The sequence below is a fragment of the Haemaphysalis longicornis genome, unplaced genomic scaffold (assembly GCF_048455015.1).
Source record: "Haemaphysalis longicornis isolate Haplotype H1 unplaced genomic scaffold, Haemaphysalis longicornis Haplotype H1 scaffold_4, whole genome shotgun sequence".
In the NCBI taxonomy this organism is placed as follows: Eukaryota; Metazoa; Arthropoda; class Arachnida; order Ixodida; family Ixodidae; genus Haemaphysalis; species Haemaphysalis longicornis.
This window is the reverse complement of record NW_027526361.1, coordinates 93,326,240-93,343,936: the sequence shown is the minus strand read 5'-3', so window position 1 is coordinate 93,343,936 and position 17,697 is coordinate 93,326,240. Positions and strand designations below refer to the sequence as shown.

Sequence of the window (17,697 nt, the reverse complement as noted above, 5' to 3'; positions counted from 1 at the left end):
AGCACATTATGCCCCCTTTTAACGGTGTATCGCTTATAACGAAACCCGTTTCCACCAAATGAATTCATTATAGCGAAGTTTTACACTATTTTTTAGGGCGCCAAACCAGCGAATGAGGCAGACAGATCGGACAAAATGAAGTCGCACGCGAAGTGCCGGGAGTTTAAACAGCGCGCTAATGCTCCGAGTCATACCGGCGCTCAAACCGAACTAAAATTATTAACAGCGCATAATAAAAACTTAGCGGTGCCGGTACCGTTGGCAGCAACATAATTCAGAACGAAGGTGCGGGCGTAAAAACACAAGCTTTCCAATATCGTTCCGCACTCGTCAGTTCCGCTGACACAGCTAATTCCAATAGCGAAATGCGGCCATCGCACGCAAATATTTGCACAGTGGGGTTACTTTGCATCTGTGAGAAATAAAGTTCACATTGGCCCGTCCTGTCGTTCGTTTCGTAGCGAACAATGCTGGCCAGTATCAAAGAAAGAGCAGCCACAACTAAGACCCCCACCCACGTCGTCGTCGGTTTGCGCAGACAGCGAGGCTCTTACTGGCGCGTCGTTGTTGCAAGCTGCATCGCGTGCCCGAATGCTCCTCGCTCGTCGCCGAACACCTGGACCGAGGATGCTACGCCGGCTGGCACCGCAAACAGACGGGACGTTCGTTCCGGCGCCCACCCACCTGATCGCAACCCTGCTATTATAGTGCACGGCCGCCGACATGTTTTCTTCCGGGGTCACCCAACCGCCGAACCGGGGCGCAAAGGCGCGGCTGTTGGTTAAGCCGGGCCCGGCACACGCAGTCGCCGGAACAAAAAGACAACGTCAGCGCATGCGCGCACACCTTTGCTGTGTAGCACTGCGCACCTCGATGCGGGCCATCACCCGCCCCTGCACAAGCGGGTTCCCTCGCGAATTTCTTGTTATTGCGACAAGCGTAGACCACAAGGGAGCAGCAAGCACCCTTGGATGCGAAGGACTGCGAGCTGGTGATCTCGAGGAGGTGGGTCCTCTTCAGCGAAGCATTCGGCAGGATGCCCCACCCCCGCCCTTCAAAGCTGGACTGGTTACCGAGTAGAATGTATGGCCCCGGTGCGTCGAGCACAATCTCAATACAGAGGGTAGGGCCGAAGTACTCATGCGGCACCGGCGATATGACTCCTTGCAAACGCTAGCTTACCGCAGAAGGACAAGCCAGGAACGCCGACTCGGCAAACACGGCAGCGAATACAGTGTCCAATAATACGACATTTGGGTTCTCGTTGAGGGGAGTGCAACCAAAGCATTATTCTTTTTGGAGTATCGGCACTCTTTTGGAGTATCGGCGCTTTTGGAGTATCGGCACTCTTTTCTCTCATTGTTATGTGCCGCCAGGATTTTCATTGGTCGTTAGGCACCACGTGATATTTGTTTACATATGGCCGCAGCCTTTTTGTTTCTGGGCGCCTCTCCTCTCTCTCTCTCTCCGCTGCGCGGACGCTAGAGCGGCCGGTCGCACTCTGCCCGTCACAAACCGGCGGCGGTTTCCTTGGGAGAGATGGCAACACTGCAAGCCAGAAACAAAATGGCCCTCAGACGCTTCCCGGTGCACGAAGTGGCGGTACTTTTAAGCGTAGCTTATTTAGTGACACTAGTGGGCTAACTGGTTGCTTGGACTGTAGAACATATCTAAAAACAGCGCAGTGAGGACTGGTCTCTGCCTTTAGTCCAGTCCTTACTCCGCTTGTTTTAAGCATGTTTCACAAAAAGTAGTCGCTTCTCGCATATTGCCAGAAGACGAGTTTCGGTTCGGAGTGGGCTAATTTATGAGCAGCGTGGATTCTGCACGCACACTCCTATCTCGTTCCTTCCTTGTATATATGGCTTTCGAATACACCACATTCCTGGAATTTGGATAAAGCGACGCAAAGCCCGACAAGCCAACATTCCAGAATACAGAGCGAAGTGCAAGGCCAGTAAACTCGGAACCAAGAGTTTATGAAGGGTACCTGCTCCGTAAGTGGATTTATACCCCTGCTACACTAGGGTCCAAATGTCATTTGAACCAAATGTCATTTGACTCAAATGGGTTGCTTCCAATGCCATTCAGAATCCGCCGTGCTACACTACAATTTCGATGGCATTTAAAAGCTTTCACAACTGTTCGCTGTGCTGTGGTGGCGCTGTTGTTGCTCCGTTCCGTTTTCGTACACTAATACAACAATCAAACTTAGGAGCAGTCTGAGGCAGTAAAATGATATCAAATTAGAAGAGACAGCAGTTTTGACTAACGCGGTGGCTGTATGCGTTGTTTTTTTTTTTTTTTTGCAACTGACCCACTGGTTTTGAGAGTATGAAAATTAAATATGTTGATTTCGTATTTTAAGTAAATAAATAGTGACCAAAGTTCCACAAACAACAATATTTTGTTTGTTTTACGTACGGAAGTATTATATTTTTTATTGCAGATCGAAGACGCTGCATGCGAGAGTGCTAGAAATGGCATTTGAAATCCCAAATGTCTCTCTCGGTGCTCATTTGGCTCGAATGTCATTTGAGCCAAATGGCATTTGAAAACCTAGTGTAGCAGCACAACTTGGCATTTGAGTCAAATGACATTTGGTTCAAATGACATTTGGACCCTAGTGCAGCAGGGGTATAAGATAGGAAATTTAGTCAAAGCCAGAAGCATTTCGCTTAGATCCAAGTGAAAGAATCGCTGAATCAGAATCGGAGCAACTATGTCGTCCGCTCGTCCACGCTCTTGTCTAAACAGCGCCCGTTTCCGGCAGCCCTTTCAATGGGGATTAACGAAGGCACGAACAAAAATCATTCAACCAGCGTGAAGCCTCCACTGGCAAGTCCCTGTCCAGCGCCGCGCAATGAACACACCGTCCACAGGCAACGTCTTTCGGGTGATGGAGATGGCGCCACTCCGTGGCAACAGAGCAGGAGACGTCGGAGCAACACCTCTCGGAACACGCTTGGACGGGCTAACCATTTCCCGCCGCTGCCAGGTCTGCATAGCTATTAGCAGAGTCTTCCGATGCTTTGAAGGACTCTGCTATCAGCAACCTCACATATCTGATGTTTACGAACGCCCTGGACGTGCCACAACGTGGATACGCTCACAGCACGGGCCACTAGGAAGGGATAATTAGGTGCTTCCGCGCTGACATGACGCGCAGGCATTTTGACCTCCGGGGCGAGCTGGCTGGGCATAGCTGGAGTGGGGTCACGGAACGAGCAGGGCGCTGGCTCGAACGTGCCGACCAGCGGCGCCTGTCCAAACAACAGCCGAGGACACGGGCGAACAGCCCTTCCTCTCGCACGAGGCGGCGAGAAGACGCGGCAGCAGGTGGCGATGGCGAGGAAGTGAGCGCATTGCAGACAATGCGAGACACTGTCGCCGTCGGCAGCGGCCCACTTTGTCTGGCTTTGCCGCGGAACAATAGGCAGGCTTTGACGACGGCGCCCGGTTGCCGCACGCACAGAGCGCGGCTTCCGGCCGCCCGCTCATCGGTCGCACTCGGCCAGACGCGCCGCGGCTGGAAACGACGCAAGCGAGTGACGCCACAGTCGAGTGGGGCAGCAGAGCGTGCAAATCGGGAGCAAAAGTCTGGATTCCACGCCCGGAAACAATCGGTCTAAGCGCGCGTATACTTCGGCGAGGAAACGAACAGGTATACAGTTAAGCTGGAGTAGATTTCGGGCTTCCCGGCATCCGGATTTCCCGGCAGCACACGGCGAGAGCTTAAGAGGACAGCGTCTACGAAGTAGTGAGGCTAGAAGAAACCGAATCCGGAGGCCACACGGACTTCAGGCAACGAGAGATCTGCAGATGCACGGACCTGACGGCAGCTTCCAACCGACCTGCGGGCATGTCAGCAGAAATGGCCTCCCTCCCTAACGGCACATGTTAAAATAATTCAGTAGGGTACAGTGCCTCTTGTCCTGCGTGCCTTTGCATAATACCCAGACAGTGTGCGAAGGTGAGATCATGACAATGGCTGAGGGCGAAATGAAATACGTCGAGTCCACGACTGTTTTGTGCTCTCGCATTATACCAAGATCCGGGGCATATGAAGCGCTATTTCTTATGGGCAGTCCACACAGGATTTGTTTATAGTCAGTAGGCGGCAGTGGCGGTCCCAAGGGGGGGGGGCGAAGGGGGCGGTCGCCCCCCCCCCCCCCCCCAAAGAGGTCCTCAGTTTCTTATTTTTAGTTTTTTTAAGCATTCCACCTGCGCGAGGTTAAATCCCAGCGGGTTGCACCGCATACGCGCACACTCCTCCATGGTTATCACCCCCTCCGCAGAATTGGCGCAAGGAGGGGAGCGATTTTTAATTCGCCTGCCCCCCCCCCCAAACCGATCTCTGGGACCGCTACTGGTAGGCGGCAGGTATAAGCCAAATATGAGGGATCACAACAAGAAAGCAAAAGCAAGAGGATACATAGCCAGCGGTCAAAAAATAAAACAACGTGACCACTGTTAAATACAGGAAGCGATCGTCAAACGCGCGATTAGGTATATAACGACAGAATTATCCAGCACAACACCGTATATAAAAGCAAATTTTGGACGTTTAAGGCGCCAAAGATGCACCCGCGCATGAGGCGCACCGTATATATAGGGTTCCGGATTAGTTTTGGACATCTAGGAATCTTTGACGTGAGCCAGAATCTAGACACACGGACGTTTTCGCGTTTCGCCTCCATGCGAACAGCCACTGCGGCCGGGATCGAACCAACACCGTACACGAGCGCGCGCAACCGCGAACAGATAGACGCATGCAAAATACCTCTGAAGGTTAGTGCTTCAAGCGGACAGCTTACGACTTGACGGCTTGAGCCCCGGGTGACGTGCAAGACGCAGGAGCTTCGTTCAAACCTTAAAACGCGCACCCACTGCGTGCACGGCAGGAAAACGTCGCTCTTCGGGCGCTAATGTGCGCAACAGTTTCGAAGAGGGCACTGCGGGTGTACAGCGCATGTACAGCGACACGCACAACAGGGTTGTCACTTAAAACTTCGCTTTCCAGTTGTTGTGACAGCCAGATAGCGGCAAAATCGGCAACACAGGTACACAGAATGATCGGAATGTCTTTCTTCCGCTTCTCTCTGTCGTCACCGGTTGGGGGAAAAAATCGAAAAGAAATATATATTTTTCTTTTCCCCGCAGGCAAGCTTTCACAACCAGTGCTGGTAACCGCAGAAGGCTTCGCCAGTAAGCCATGCTTGAGCTGAGAGGCCGTTTCTTTCAAAATTACAATGTGCTGTTATGCCAGCGCTGCTTGACTAAACACTAGGAAGTAACTAAAACATTCATGAACGCGACGTGAGTCGAAGGGTTTGAGAAGACGATTGACACAACGGTGTCAAACGTCAGCGGGTGTAATGTGCGCGAAATGACTCACCCGGGGAGAACTGCATTATCCCGTGATGTCTTCATCCGACGAGATCGAGCGCTTGCTGCACAAAGCGCCGACGCAACGCCACCGCCGTCCCGACAGGAGACACAAAAGCGCGGCGCAAGCGGTCGGCTCTGCTGCCAGTTGTGCAACGTTTTCGCTTCCCCGCTGACCGCTTCGAACGAGCGTCCGTTGAACCTTTCAGCGGTTCTCGCGTGTGCACGTCCGTCACAAACAACACCCGCACATACACACACAGCACAGCCTTTACGGTTTGAACAACACCAACAAGGACTCAGTCATGAAACAGGAGCCTTTCAGTTTGGATACGTCAATCTAAGGCCCGAGTAAAAGGAGCAGAGCCAGTCTCAGCCGAAGTAGATGCCGATCTAAGACCACCGGGAAAGAGGTGGGTATCCATGTTTTGAAATGATGGTTCAGGCTAAGCATCCGCCACTCGCACAGCCGTTGACGTCAACAGCTAAACAACAGACGCGGAGAAGGTAAACCGATCGTTCCACGTGCAATCATGTCGGAAAGGTTACAAGTGTCCTGAAGTATCGCTCCGATGGGATTCCATAGGCACGGGCTCTGAACGGCTTGCCGCACCGGTCAAGTTGGAAAAGATCGATCCGCACAGTGTTGCCCAAGGGTAAGTTATCTAGCTGTTAAAACGATAGCACCGACCGAGCGCTGCCGACACGCTAGCGGAAAGGCTCCCTCCACAAGGACCATCCGCACGTCCTACGCAGAGATGGCGATCCAGACTTAGAGCGCCCTGGCACGCTGGGAAGATTGACGCGTACGCGGTGTCGGCCACTGGACAGTCTGCTCCTTCGTAACAACAACTGCATCCGGGCCGGAGGAACGGGGAAACGGCGCAGTCGAGGCGGGAGACCCCCTAGGACGACGCGCCCGAGTCGGCTGCGGGCGAAACTGTGAGCGGACGGGCCGACGGCCCTAGGGAGAGAGGAGAGCCGTCGGCGCTGGTGTCGCGGCCCACACAAAACCCTGCTCCTCGCGGGGCCGCTCTTAGCTCTCCTCTTCTTGCCTCCTTGCTCGCAAAGCGCACAAAACGAACGAGCAACGAAGATCTCACAAAGAGCGCGCGCAGTGGTGCCCCGGAATGCCGGCAAAATCCGAGACGGTAGAGCGCCGACGTCGCCGGCTGCAGACGCGCCCACGGTAGCAACCCCCGCTGCAGTTTGCGGCCCGCCGGCGGAGAAGAGGCGACAGACGCTTCCCACACGACGGCGTTCTTCTCACACGGCGGAGCTCCTCCACGGCGCGCATCGGAGAGCCATCCGATGGCGTTCTCCGGGGGCGTCGGCGGCAGCGCCTACGGCTGCCGGGTGCGGAGCCGCAGCTGGGGGGGCAGCCGAAGAAGAAGCGAACAGCGCGGCGGGGAGCGCCGGCAACATATGGGTCGTCCGGCGCACACAGCCGCCGCCACGCCGGGCCGAAATAGGACAGCCCTCCCTCGCCGAGGAGACCCGACGCCGCCCGGTTCGGCCGCAAATCCCGCGGGAGGAGGGGGAGGGGACAGGCCAAGAATGCGCTGGACGACGCCGTCTCAGGCGCTGGAGAAGGAGACACGCCGGCTACCACGCCGCTGCCAGTGAGTGTACAGACAGAGTGGACACGACGAGGGTGCGCGCAGACGATAAGCCCGCCAGAAGAAGGAGGCGTTCGAAAAGATCGCATTACGCGACTTGGCGCGCACTATTTTTGGCGGAATCACTGAAAGCGGCTGCAAGGCCAGTAGTTGGTGGTGGCCGAACTGACACAGTTTTGCGCCCGTTCGAAACTGCGAAAAACCGATAATGGGCGCGATACACAAAGGCGGTCGCGGCCGACCTTTCGAGTGTGTGTGGGTGCAGAAGGGAGGAAGAAAACACGGTGGCGTCTGCAAACTCTGCGGCTTCGGGCAACATTCGGGCATTCAACGGTTCGCGCTCAGAGGAAAGCGTGAGCGCAATTAAAAACTAACAAAAAGCGAGCGCTCCATGAAACGGCAACCACCTGGGTGGACATTGCGGCGCGGTTTGATCCTGCATCGTTTCAACTGCGTTCTAACGCGCCACTGTAAGATGGGTTCAGCACCCACGAGGTAAAGGAGTTATTAGGGAGTTTTAGTATAGCGGAAAGCACCACTTTAGCGCGCCCATAGCGTTAGCGGGCACGCTAACCGTAGCATAACGAGGCGCTATCCGTTCGCGATTGCGGCCAGCAAAACGTTAACGCTACAGCTAAAACGCTATACTAAAACTCCCTATTCTCGGCATACTGTACCGAAAGGACAAACCTGCATTTAAACCTACGTGACTCCACAAAGGGACGTGCGCCGTCTTATCGTGAGGGGGTTCAGCGTTAACTCGAGAGCGACACAGGCTTTAGTCCTTTTCCCGGGGCGGATAAATTCTTTTCCGTGAGCATACGATTTTCGTGAAGTTTTATAGTTCTTTCGGTTCCGCCTGCGGTGTGTTTCACGTGTTAAGCCAAGAGAGATTTACACCGAGAGTGATTCGCGTCACGCCGTGCACCAGTCTCTCCTCTCTCTTACCTTAACTCTTGGTACTGCTTTCAGACTTACTCTTCAGCATTTTCCCGCGGTTCCTGCTCCGGGCAGTCTTTTTTTGCGCATTTCGCTGTTTATTCTCACGAGCTCCTAGGCCCTATTTACGTTCACGATATTGGAGTTCCCTAAATGCAGACAGCTCGCGTGGGATTTTAAAAACCTTGCCATGCACTAGTCTTAGCCCCTCTTTCCACACAAAGACGCGCAAGCTTTGTATAGTTGCGTGACACCACCGATCGCACACAGCGCGCGAAACGCATTATTGTTTTGTCGGACGCAGTTAAACGCCGCTCGCCCTTTCGTCGTGATGACCGGAGCTGCGGGCTTCTAGACAGTCACCTGCGGGCGGACATCAACAGCGAGGCTCCACAGAGTTACGGAAACGCGCACTTGTGTAGGCATCTATCGCTGTGCAAAATACCCGCTTTCACTCGCAGTAGAATGGTGCTAAAACTGCTCCCGCGCATTCAGCGTGACAGGCTCCACTTAGTCAAGGGGGTGTTCCTACGTGTAGTGGAAAGAAAGACAGAGCAGGGGCGTCCATTCAGTTCTGCAGCTGCACGGCTTCCGCCCTTGCGTGTAACTGGCACACTGACAACCAGTGCGAACGATGCCCCCGCGAATAGGGAGCTAGGGACATGGAGCACGCCTCCATTCGCGTGAAGCCCAGAATTTCCTCAGCTCCTTAAGCTTCCTAACACTCATCTGCAAAATGTCACGTCTGCGTGCGTTTGCCAAAAGGCAGTCAGAAATGTGCGACTTCACCAGTGCCACCACGAGACCGTTCACACTTTCGACGAACCGAAACGATTTCTGTCGCGGCGACAAAAATTGGTCCAGACCAAACGTCAGAAACGATCGCCGCGCGACAAAGCGACAGAATTCCCGTCGCTTTCGCTTTCTCTCGTCGCAAGTGGGAACGGGCCCTTAGCCGCGTGTGAGGCCTCCTAAGGAGATCTAGTTTGCAGAACGGAGCAGGCGAACCCAAGTGCAATTAAAAAAACACCACAAAGCCAACAAGAAACCAACGAGTTGGCTATTAAAAGGAACACTGCGACGTAACGCGGGTTCAGGCATCGTTGAGCGCTGCTTCACAGCACGTCTCGGGGAATGCAACCTTTTCCGCTTTACTTCGATCCCGCGACTTTTTCGACCTGTTAAAATCTCCTCAAGATTGCCTCCCACTGTAGCGGGAGCGAGCCGAGGCAATTAAAGGACCAGTACTGACCTCTCGCTCGTGCGCGTCGTCGGGCAGGTCGGCGGAGTCCGGCAGCTCGGGCAGTCTCGAGTGCTGCCGGTCGTAGACGCATCGGTGCAGCTGCTCGTCCAGCAGCCGAAAGTTGTCGTACGAGCGTCGCAGGGTCCAGCTCTTGTCGCGGCTCGTCACCTGCACCGCCCACCAACCGGGGCCACCCGCAGCCGCGGCGGAGCCGCAGCAGCCGTCTCCTCCCCCGACGCCCAGCTGCTGCTGCTGCTGCTGCGGAGGGATGCTCGGCGGCGGCGTCTGCTGGGGAAGCTGGTTGTTGGGCTGCTCGCGGTTCTCCTTGTCCGCCTCGTCGTGGCCTCGGCCCGCAGCACTCCACTCCACCAGGGACATCTGAAACGGGACGCCGCACTCTCTCAGCTCAGTCGTCAGAGGACTCCTAGGGAAGCGCTCCATAGTACGAACTCAAACACGGCAGTCGCGAGAGGTCGCCGTCCACGATGGAGTGGAAGAACGCAGCCAAACGAGCGAACAGACAGCAGCAAAATTTACCATCGTGGTCAACTCTCCCAACGAGCGGCGGCGCAACGCGTAGGAGACAGACCGAAACCACAGGAAATCATTAAGGCGGGATCGCAAGGAAAATCAACGCGAGGCGGAAGCAAGGTGTCTCAGGCGTTTAATTCGACATTCAGTCTTTCGCATTCATAACACATAAGAAGTGCGTACAGGTGTTGTCTAACTTGTTTTGGATGTTCTTTTGGGAGTCCAAAGTATCGTAAAATGAGGAAGAATTGGCGGTCATGGCGGGGTGGCCCTAATTGTGCATTGCTATACTACCGAATTTAGATGAGTACGGTCAATATGTGAATGCCAAAGCGTTGATTGCGCCGCAACGCCCTATATAGCCCAACCAACCTCGGTTCTGGTGTGAAGCCAGAATCCTTCAACCCAGACTCGTGAGCGGAACATGATCCCGCTTCAAGCATTTCGCCATCCCGTTCAGCGCTACAAGCAGCACACCAGGTGAAAAAGGAGACTTGAATGTAGCCACCCTCTTCTACGGAAACGGGCGACGATGCTGCAGCCCAACAAATACCGTCACACTGAAACCACCAACAGACTGCGAGACAAGTAACAGCGGCGCTTTGAGTTGAAATAGATAGGAAAAAGCTGCTGAAATATGTTCACAATTTTACCGTGTGCTCTCCTTTACCATGACACTTCCCTGCACGAGCGTCTTGGCAACAAAACAGACACTTGAACAAATCGACAAGCTCTTCGTCTGACGCCGGCGCAGGGGGACTGCGACCCTCTCTCTGAGCCACACACCCCTGCGACCAGCCGCAAATTCTCAGCGTTTTCTACACGGAAGGAAAGATGCGAAGCGCAGAATCTTGGCACGTCCGATTTGCACTGCGCGCCAAACCGCCCCTTCGGAAGAAGGGGGGGGGCGAAGAAGGTCCGGAAAGTTAATCAGCCGCGACAAAGCCCACCCGGAGGAGAGCTGTCGCGCGCAGGGGCATGTTCAACAGGGAAGCAGAAGACAAAAGCAACAGGCATGCAAGCTGAGAACACAAGGGAGCGGGAGAGAGAGAAAAATCGCTGGTCTGGTGACCTTGAGCTACGCCGCTGGCCCCCTTTTTTCAGCAGGCGGCCTTCGTAAGAGCAGCAGGGGCCGCCGATCGGTTCCGCGTACCCGGTTCCGCAGAACATCTGCGCCTCAGCAGCCTCGCTCGTGTTACACGGCCGGCACGAGCGGCCGAAGGAAGGGCTCGCCAGCTCTCGTTTCTCGCGTTGTTTATTTATCCGCACTCCTGCCTTTGCCGGCGATCATGCCCGGCCGGCCGCTTCCTCAAGCGAGAATCGCCAGCGCAGACGCGAGAGACAAAAGCGCCGCTAATTGCCGCTTCATCAATGCGCCGCCGTATCATTATAGTCGCCGTCCAATGCGAGGAGGCCAAGACGGTGCTGCGGTGGCGAGCTGCGGCCGCGGTGGCGCGCCTCGTCCCACGGGCGTTGCTTCGAAGCGCGGAAAGCGCTCTGAGAACAACGGGGAGTTACAATTTCGTGAGACGAAAAAAAAACAAGGATCGCTCAAGTTGAAAGGTCGACACTCGTGTTTATATAACGGCGCAAACTCCGACACAGACGGCAACTGCACCGGCACAACAAATGGCACGTGCACTGAGTGGCCGCAGCAACCACTCTGAGACTTGCACGAGAGACGTCGGAGTTGCCACAACCGCTTACATTTTAACGCGAAACCATCAATAGCCGCATTGGGCGAGAAAAGCCGCCGTACCAGAAATAACTTCCGGCAGGCTCCGACGCGTTCCGCTGCGTGTGTCTCGGACTTCGCACTGCAGCCCTCGCCCAGAGGCGCGCCAGTCTCCAGCTAGATAGGGCGGCGTTCAACTGGACATCAATGTTTCCGCAATCAGAACTCCCACCCAGCGCCTAGCTGGCCTCGGAATTCTTTTCTTTCTCGCTCAGGGTGCGAAGTGGCCGCATCGCAATCTACCAGCAGCTTTATACGCACTTTACATCAAAGAGCGCGCACGCGCAGACAGCGCTGGCTGAAGTAGAACGTGGAGGAACGCGTACACACAGTCCTGGCGAAGGGTGCTCACTAGTTCTTGCGGATACTGGGGCGGTAATCACATCAGTGGGAGTGGTTCAAGTTATGCCAACTCGATCAGTGTAGGTCAGTTGAAACAACCAACTTCCAGGTGGTCAACAGAAGAAGCAGAAAAACGAGGAGTGGGTCGATAGACAAAAACAGGGAAAGAAGATTGAACTGACGGCCCGCTCTTCCGGCAGGAAACGAACGCACTATTTCAGCACCCCACGCACAGGAAGGACGGAAAGATGGGCGGGGTGCGTCTTCCTTCCTCCCCGCGCGAAGTCCAAGCGCGCGCATTAAATCTCTCCTCGCGACGCGTTTTCCAGCGCCTTCGACAACCGGCACTTGTTCGGGTATCTAGGTTAGGTTAAACCGAATCACCATGGGCGTGGCCCGTCGGAGCTCCTCTCGAAGCATCCAACATATCTTCCAGTCTCGCCCACGTATACGCATGTAGCGCAGAGGAGCAGACCCGCATTAAATGTGCCCTAACGAAACGTGAGCAGCGCGCGCGACCCACGGGATGTCCCTACGCACGTAATATTTCCTCTCCAGGTCAAGGCTTTTTCTTTTCTGTTTTTTCTGGAACATCCTCAGCAGTGCAGCCATCTGCGGACGTAGCCGCAGAAGCCAGCGTAACTCTACAGGCGCTGATAGTTGGCAATCGATTATACTCACATGCATTGATTCGACTCCAAGAAGAAATGGTGCCATGATTGACGCGTCACAATAAGCAAGCTGCTCCTCTCATCGCGCTTCCTCTGATATCAGACGGCAAATGTTTGCAATAGGAAGACATTTTCGAAATTCGCGCGCTCTCACAGGAAGTTGGAGGAGGGAGGAGGTGGGGCTGTAAACTACGCGGAACCCTACATGCGGGCGTCACGGGTTGCCTTTTTAAACGTGATAGCAGTGACACAGGTCACAGGCAGACACCCCGTCAACTGGAGACGAAGAAAAGAAAACCACTGCATTTTCGCTGGCTACACGGCTTTACAGAACTATATTTCGTTGCTCTAAAATCCGGTGCGTCATCGCCGTCCCCTTGGCCATTGGCAACAACCGCCAAAAACCGTTACTTTAAGAATTAAAGTTGACTAGTTGACTGATTAGTTAGCCCACTGTCATTTGCATGTTTCACACAATTACCGACGTCCCGAAACCTGACAGCTCGCTCCCTAACAACGTTTTCTCTTTCTAGGAAAGGCCAATTTTAGAGATTTTCAAATGAACTCGCTGAAAAACCATGTATATAGGAAACTGGTAACACCTCATTCCGTCAGAATGTTTCTGTATCTCACAACAGAGCCATGGTTACAACGCCCCCCAACCGCCTGATCGAGCTGAGTTACGGCGCAGTGTCGTCCTCGCAATGGAAAAGAAGTGCCGCGGAATGGGTGACTACAGTAGCTGAGCGTTTTTAAGGACTCCGAAAATTCGGCCCCTCCCGGGGAACCGCCAGTTGACCCATAGGAGTAATGACGTTTTTTAATTTTTCGGCCTGCCCTTTTATTCGGACTATTTTTCGTTCCCTTCCAGGTCCCAGAAATCGGTCGGCTACTGTATTAGGCGAGCTAACTGCACACCCAAGGTGAAGCGCGAAAACAGCTGTTCACCAGCCGTCCGTGTTTGTGTCTCCTTACGAGTCTCTCCTTGAGAATAAAATGCGTCCTCAAGGGCGAAGTTCAAACGCCCCTTCGTCCAACGACAAAGATGGCTGAAACGCGAATCTTTCTTCCGCCGCAAACCGAGTCGCATAAAGTCCATGCTCGTGAGGGATTCGTTCGTTCGTTGTCGTCTCAATTTGGACTGATCGTTGCGGTTAAGCCATCTTTAACTTCACCCACGATCATCATCTTCGTCGTCAGAGAAACTTGGCTTTCCTGCAGTGCGTTTTGAAATAAGTCGAAATAAGTGGGAAAAAGAAGGCTCCGCTTGAAAAAACAGAAAAAAAACTAGGTGCTGCCGAGAAACTGCTTTGAGTGGCGTCGCTAGGGAGATCCAAGACACTAACAATTTGTTTGACCAATCTCGCATCGTTCTCCCTCGACGTGCCCAATTCAGTGGCAGCCGATTGAACAGAAATACAAGGCACGGAATTTTCGCGCGCTCGCGGGAGCTCACTCCACGACGGGAGGAATAAAAATTGGTCCCGCGCGTTCACACCCACACCATAAGCCGTATACAGCGTTACATCAGCTCGGGTATATATATATATATATATATCAGGTAAGAAGATCCGGACTACCGTAGCAATAGGTCAAAAATTCGGTGCAGACACTTGGAAAACACTGAACAAGGGTTTTATTGTTCCCAACAGTTTCGAAAAGAGAACCTTTCAGAGAGAACCTCTGAAGAAGAAAGGTTCTCCTTTCGAAACTGTTGGGAACAATAAAACCCTTGTTCAATGTTTTCCAAGTGTCTGCACCCAAGTTTTGACCTATATACTGGAGGTCGTGGGTTCGGATCCCACCTGGCGGGCATTTTTCTCCACTTTCTTTCTTTCCAAATACTTTATCTGTTTCAATTACTTACCACATCCTACCCTTTGCTTTCCGAGGTTTTCTTCACTTCCAACCCTTATTTCTGTCTTATTTCAAAGAGCCCCTCATTTCTTACTGATGCACTATATATATATATATATATATATATATATATATATATATATATATATATATAATCTGTGTCTGTCTGTGTGTGTGCGCGCGCGCGTGCGTGCGTGCGTGCGTGCGTGCACACACACACGCACACACAAAACGCGCCCGCCATTCACAACACGTATATGGTTCACAATCTCTCCAGTGTATTCGCCTCACGTGCACTGCTGTACCGTGGGCGCACCCGTTCTTGTATACGCGCGGGCCAGAACTGCATCCATGAATCACATCCCAGGAGTGCTCTGAAACAACCAGTGATTTATCGGTACTCCTCAAAGTGCCCACGACTCCGGGAAAACGCCCGGCATAGAATGAGAAACGGAGGAAGGAAACGAGAAAAGGAAAAAAAAAACAATTTCTACATAACAAGTTAATTTTTGCTTTTACGAGGAACAAGGATAGGAACAGAACGAAGAGTTGGGGCGCTCAGTGCTGGAAGCAATGCTGAGTGCCCTTCAGAGCACTCCTAGACGTCTGTCCACGTCTAGACAGCGACTCCTCCTGCTCCTCCCATTAGTAAGGAGCGGAACGGTCTCCAACCATCTTTTCAGGAAGAGGACAGTGATCCCATTTGGACACGATGACTATGACCGATGGCGAAAGGTCGAGTACGAGGCAAATTTGTGAATTTGTCCAATCAATGCCAATCGCGCAATTCCGATCAAACAATTCACACTCGTCATAAACAGAGGCAGGACGAGAAACAGGCAAGCCGAGGCACACCATCAATAATACAAGTAGACGTCTGTTAGTTAACAAGCCTCCTCACAAGAGCCTCTTCCCACCCCCCGGTGATCGGCAGTCTCAATCGATCATACTTTCACGGCGCGCTTCTCTTTCTGCCGTTTCGCGCAATATGGAGCGCGCAGAAGCAGCCCGTCATCAGTAGCTCTGTCGCAGCACTGCACCGGTGGAGGGTGCCTTCTTATCGCGCCGGCGTTTTCTGTTTGTTTCCTTCTTTCGGGACCGCTGCTACAGTAGCAGCAGGCGGCTGCTTCAGCGCAGTGGCCAGGCGCCAGCATCCCGCATGAGCGAAGCCAGGCCGGTTTGCACGCACTGCCGGCCGCTGCGTGCCCAGAGTTCATCCTGGCGGGGCAGCGTAATCAAGATTTAATGCCGCTGACCGCGCGGCTGCATTCCAGACCGCCTTGCCCGCGAAGGAGGCACGCACTCCGCGTTAAAGACGGATTACACGCAAACGCACGCGTGCGTGCACTTGCCACCCGTTCCTCACCCGCGCACGGCCCCCGTTCTATTCTCAGTCCCTCTCCCATCCTCATCTCCTTCGCCTCCGACGAGACGACCACGCCCATCGATTTAAGCCCTGCCGCGAACCGTCAACGCGCACCTCGGCACCCAACAACAACAGCAAAGCGAGACGGCGCCACTCACGAACTCGCGCCGCTTCCAATCATCGTGGTCTGGAACCTTGCGCAACGCCGACCGTTCGCTGTATGCTCGCGGAACGGGTGCCGATTAGTATCACTCGGCAGATAACGCCGATCGAGACGGAGCTCATCGATGCGTGTGAACAGTCCTCGCTCTACGAAGCCGGCTTAGCTCGGTTTACCGATTACGTGCGCCAGCGGCAGGAACCGGCCACTTGCAAAAACGCGCAAGTACTTCGGTACGCCTCAATGAATGAGCGGCCAAAACCGAAACAGTCTTCTACTCGCGGAGTACGCAGCTCCTCAGGCTTATCCAGGCGCCCCAAAATCGTCCGCTCGTCAACAGCCCATCTCACAACACCCGCGGCAAACATTCGGCAAGGGAAACGAATACAGCGAGTATGCCAAGCTGGATTATACTCATGGTTCATACGGGTACGGCAACCACGTTTTCCCAGTACGCTCGGCGTTTCAAATCTCTTTAGATGACTACCTTTGTGAAAAACAAATGTTGCCGCAAACCCAACAAGAGGAACTGCGCAGTAGCCAAGGAAATTAACCTACTAGTGACTGCGCTACGACACGAGGTGGCCCCCCTTCTTAATTAGTGCACGACCTCCATCATTCAGCCTGCAACATCACGTTCGTACCACGTGTCAGCTCCTGTAGTGGTGTCAGCGGTGAAAAAGCGACTACTGAAAGCGCTTTTGCTCGCGACGAAAATGAAAGTCGTGAAAGAGTTTCATCGGAGCGACCTGACAAACACTTATGAGGTCGCAGTGATGCTTGACATCCCGTAGTCAACGCTGTCAAGAAAAACTGAGGCGCAAGATCACAGACGCTCTCCTCCGGGTAGGAAGTTTCAGGACAATTGTACGGTGCGTACAAAAAAATCAGAGAGAGAGAGAGAGAGAGAGAGAGAGAGAGAGAGAGAGAGAGAGAGAGAGAGAGAGAGAGAGAGAGAGAGAGAGAGAGAGAGAGAGAGAGAGAGAGAGAGAGAGACCAAACTTTAACTTTATTAGTCTTTGGAAATGGCCGAAAGAACGAGAACGACGCAACACGAGAGGAGGCGGAAACTGAGACGTATCTGGCCCGTATGAATTTGCAGTTGAGTAGTAGCATGACACGCTTGGTTTTCTGCAGTACGAACAAGACAAAAAACATCCGCTTGAGGCAAAGTTCGGTAACCTTAACGTAGCTTTAGTAACTTTAATAACCTTAACGTAACTTCTGTAACTTGAACTTTAAGTAGCTTAACGTTTAAACCCACCAGTAGAGCGACAATTTTTAAAGAGGAGACCTCAGAAACTGCTTCCATAACGGCTGTCAGAGAATTTCGCGTGAGCGATGGCTGGCTCAGCCATCTTCAGAGCTATCTCTGGCGAAGGCGCCGCCGTGAACAGCGATGTTTGCAGCAGCTGTCAGCAAGGGGGGTCGCAGGAGAGCTTGCAGACCCTCGCTGACCAGCAAGGCATTCATGTACAAAGGAGGAGCACGCAAAGGTGGAGAGCGAATAAAAGGAACGCATTCTAGTGGGCGCCAACAACACGGCAGCGAGAAGCTGGAGCCACGACCTCACCCACGTTGTTTCTAAGGGGTGAGAGTTTCCCGTCACATGCTGCAAAAACAACTGGATGACGCGGGGGATTTCTTGAACTTAACTGGCCGCGAAAAGGGGACGCCACGCGTAGAATTCCAGGAAAAGCAGGTAATTCGTACGGTTGGTTAAGGCAGCTTCACGTGCAAGGCTTAACGCGCTTCATTTACTCGCCGTAATTAGTTTACAGTGAAGGTGCAAGCGTTACAGAATTCCCCCTTGCTATCAATGCATGGCTATCTACGGAGGGAGTAT

The 17,697-nt window shown here is 53.4% G+C and overlaps 1 protein-coding gene across 4 annotated transcripts in view; it reads right to left on the bottom strand.

Annotated features, from left to right (window-relative positions):
• Window positions 1-17,697, bottom strand: part of Cdgapr (GTPase-activating protein CdGAPr) — a 294,951-nt gene that overhangs the window by 57,037 nt on the left and 220,217 nt on the right. For 3 of the 4 annotated variants that reach the window (XM_077707302.1, XM_077707303.1, XM_077707300.1), the window contains one exon: window positions 9,199-9,567. In XM_077707302.1, the coding sequence (XP_077563428.1) occupies window positions 9,199-9,567 (369 nt within the window). Of the gene's footprint in view, window positions 1-5,398; window positions 5,576-9,198; window positions 9,568-17,697 lie in introns of those variants that run through there. The other variant, XM_077707304.1, reaches the window with a different exon arrangement.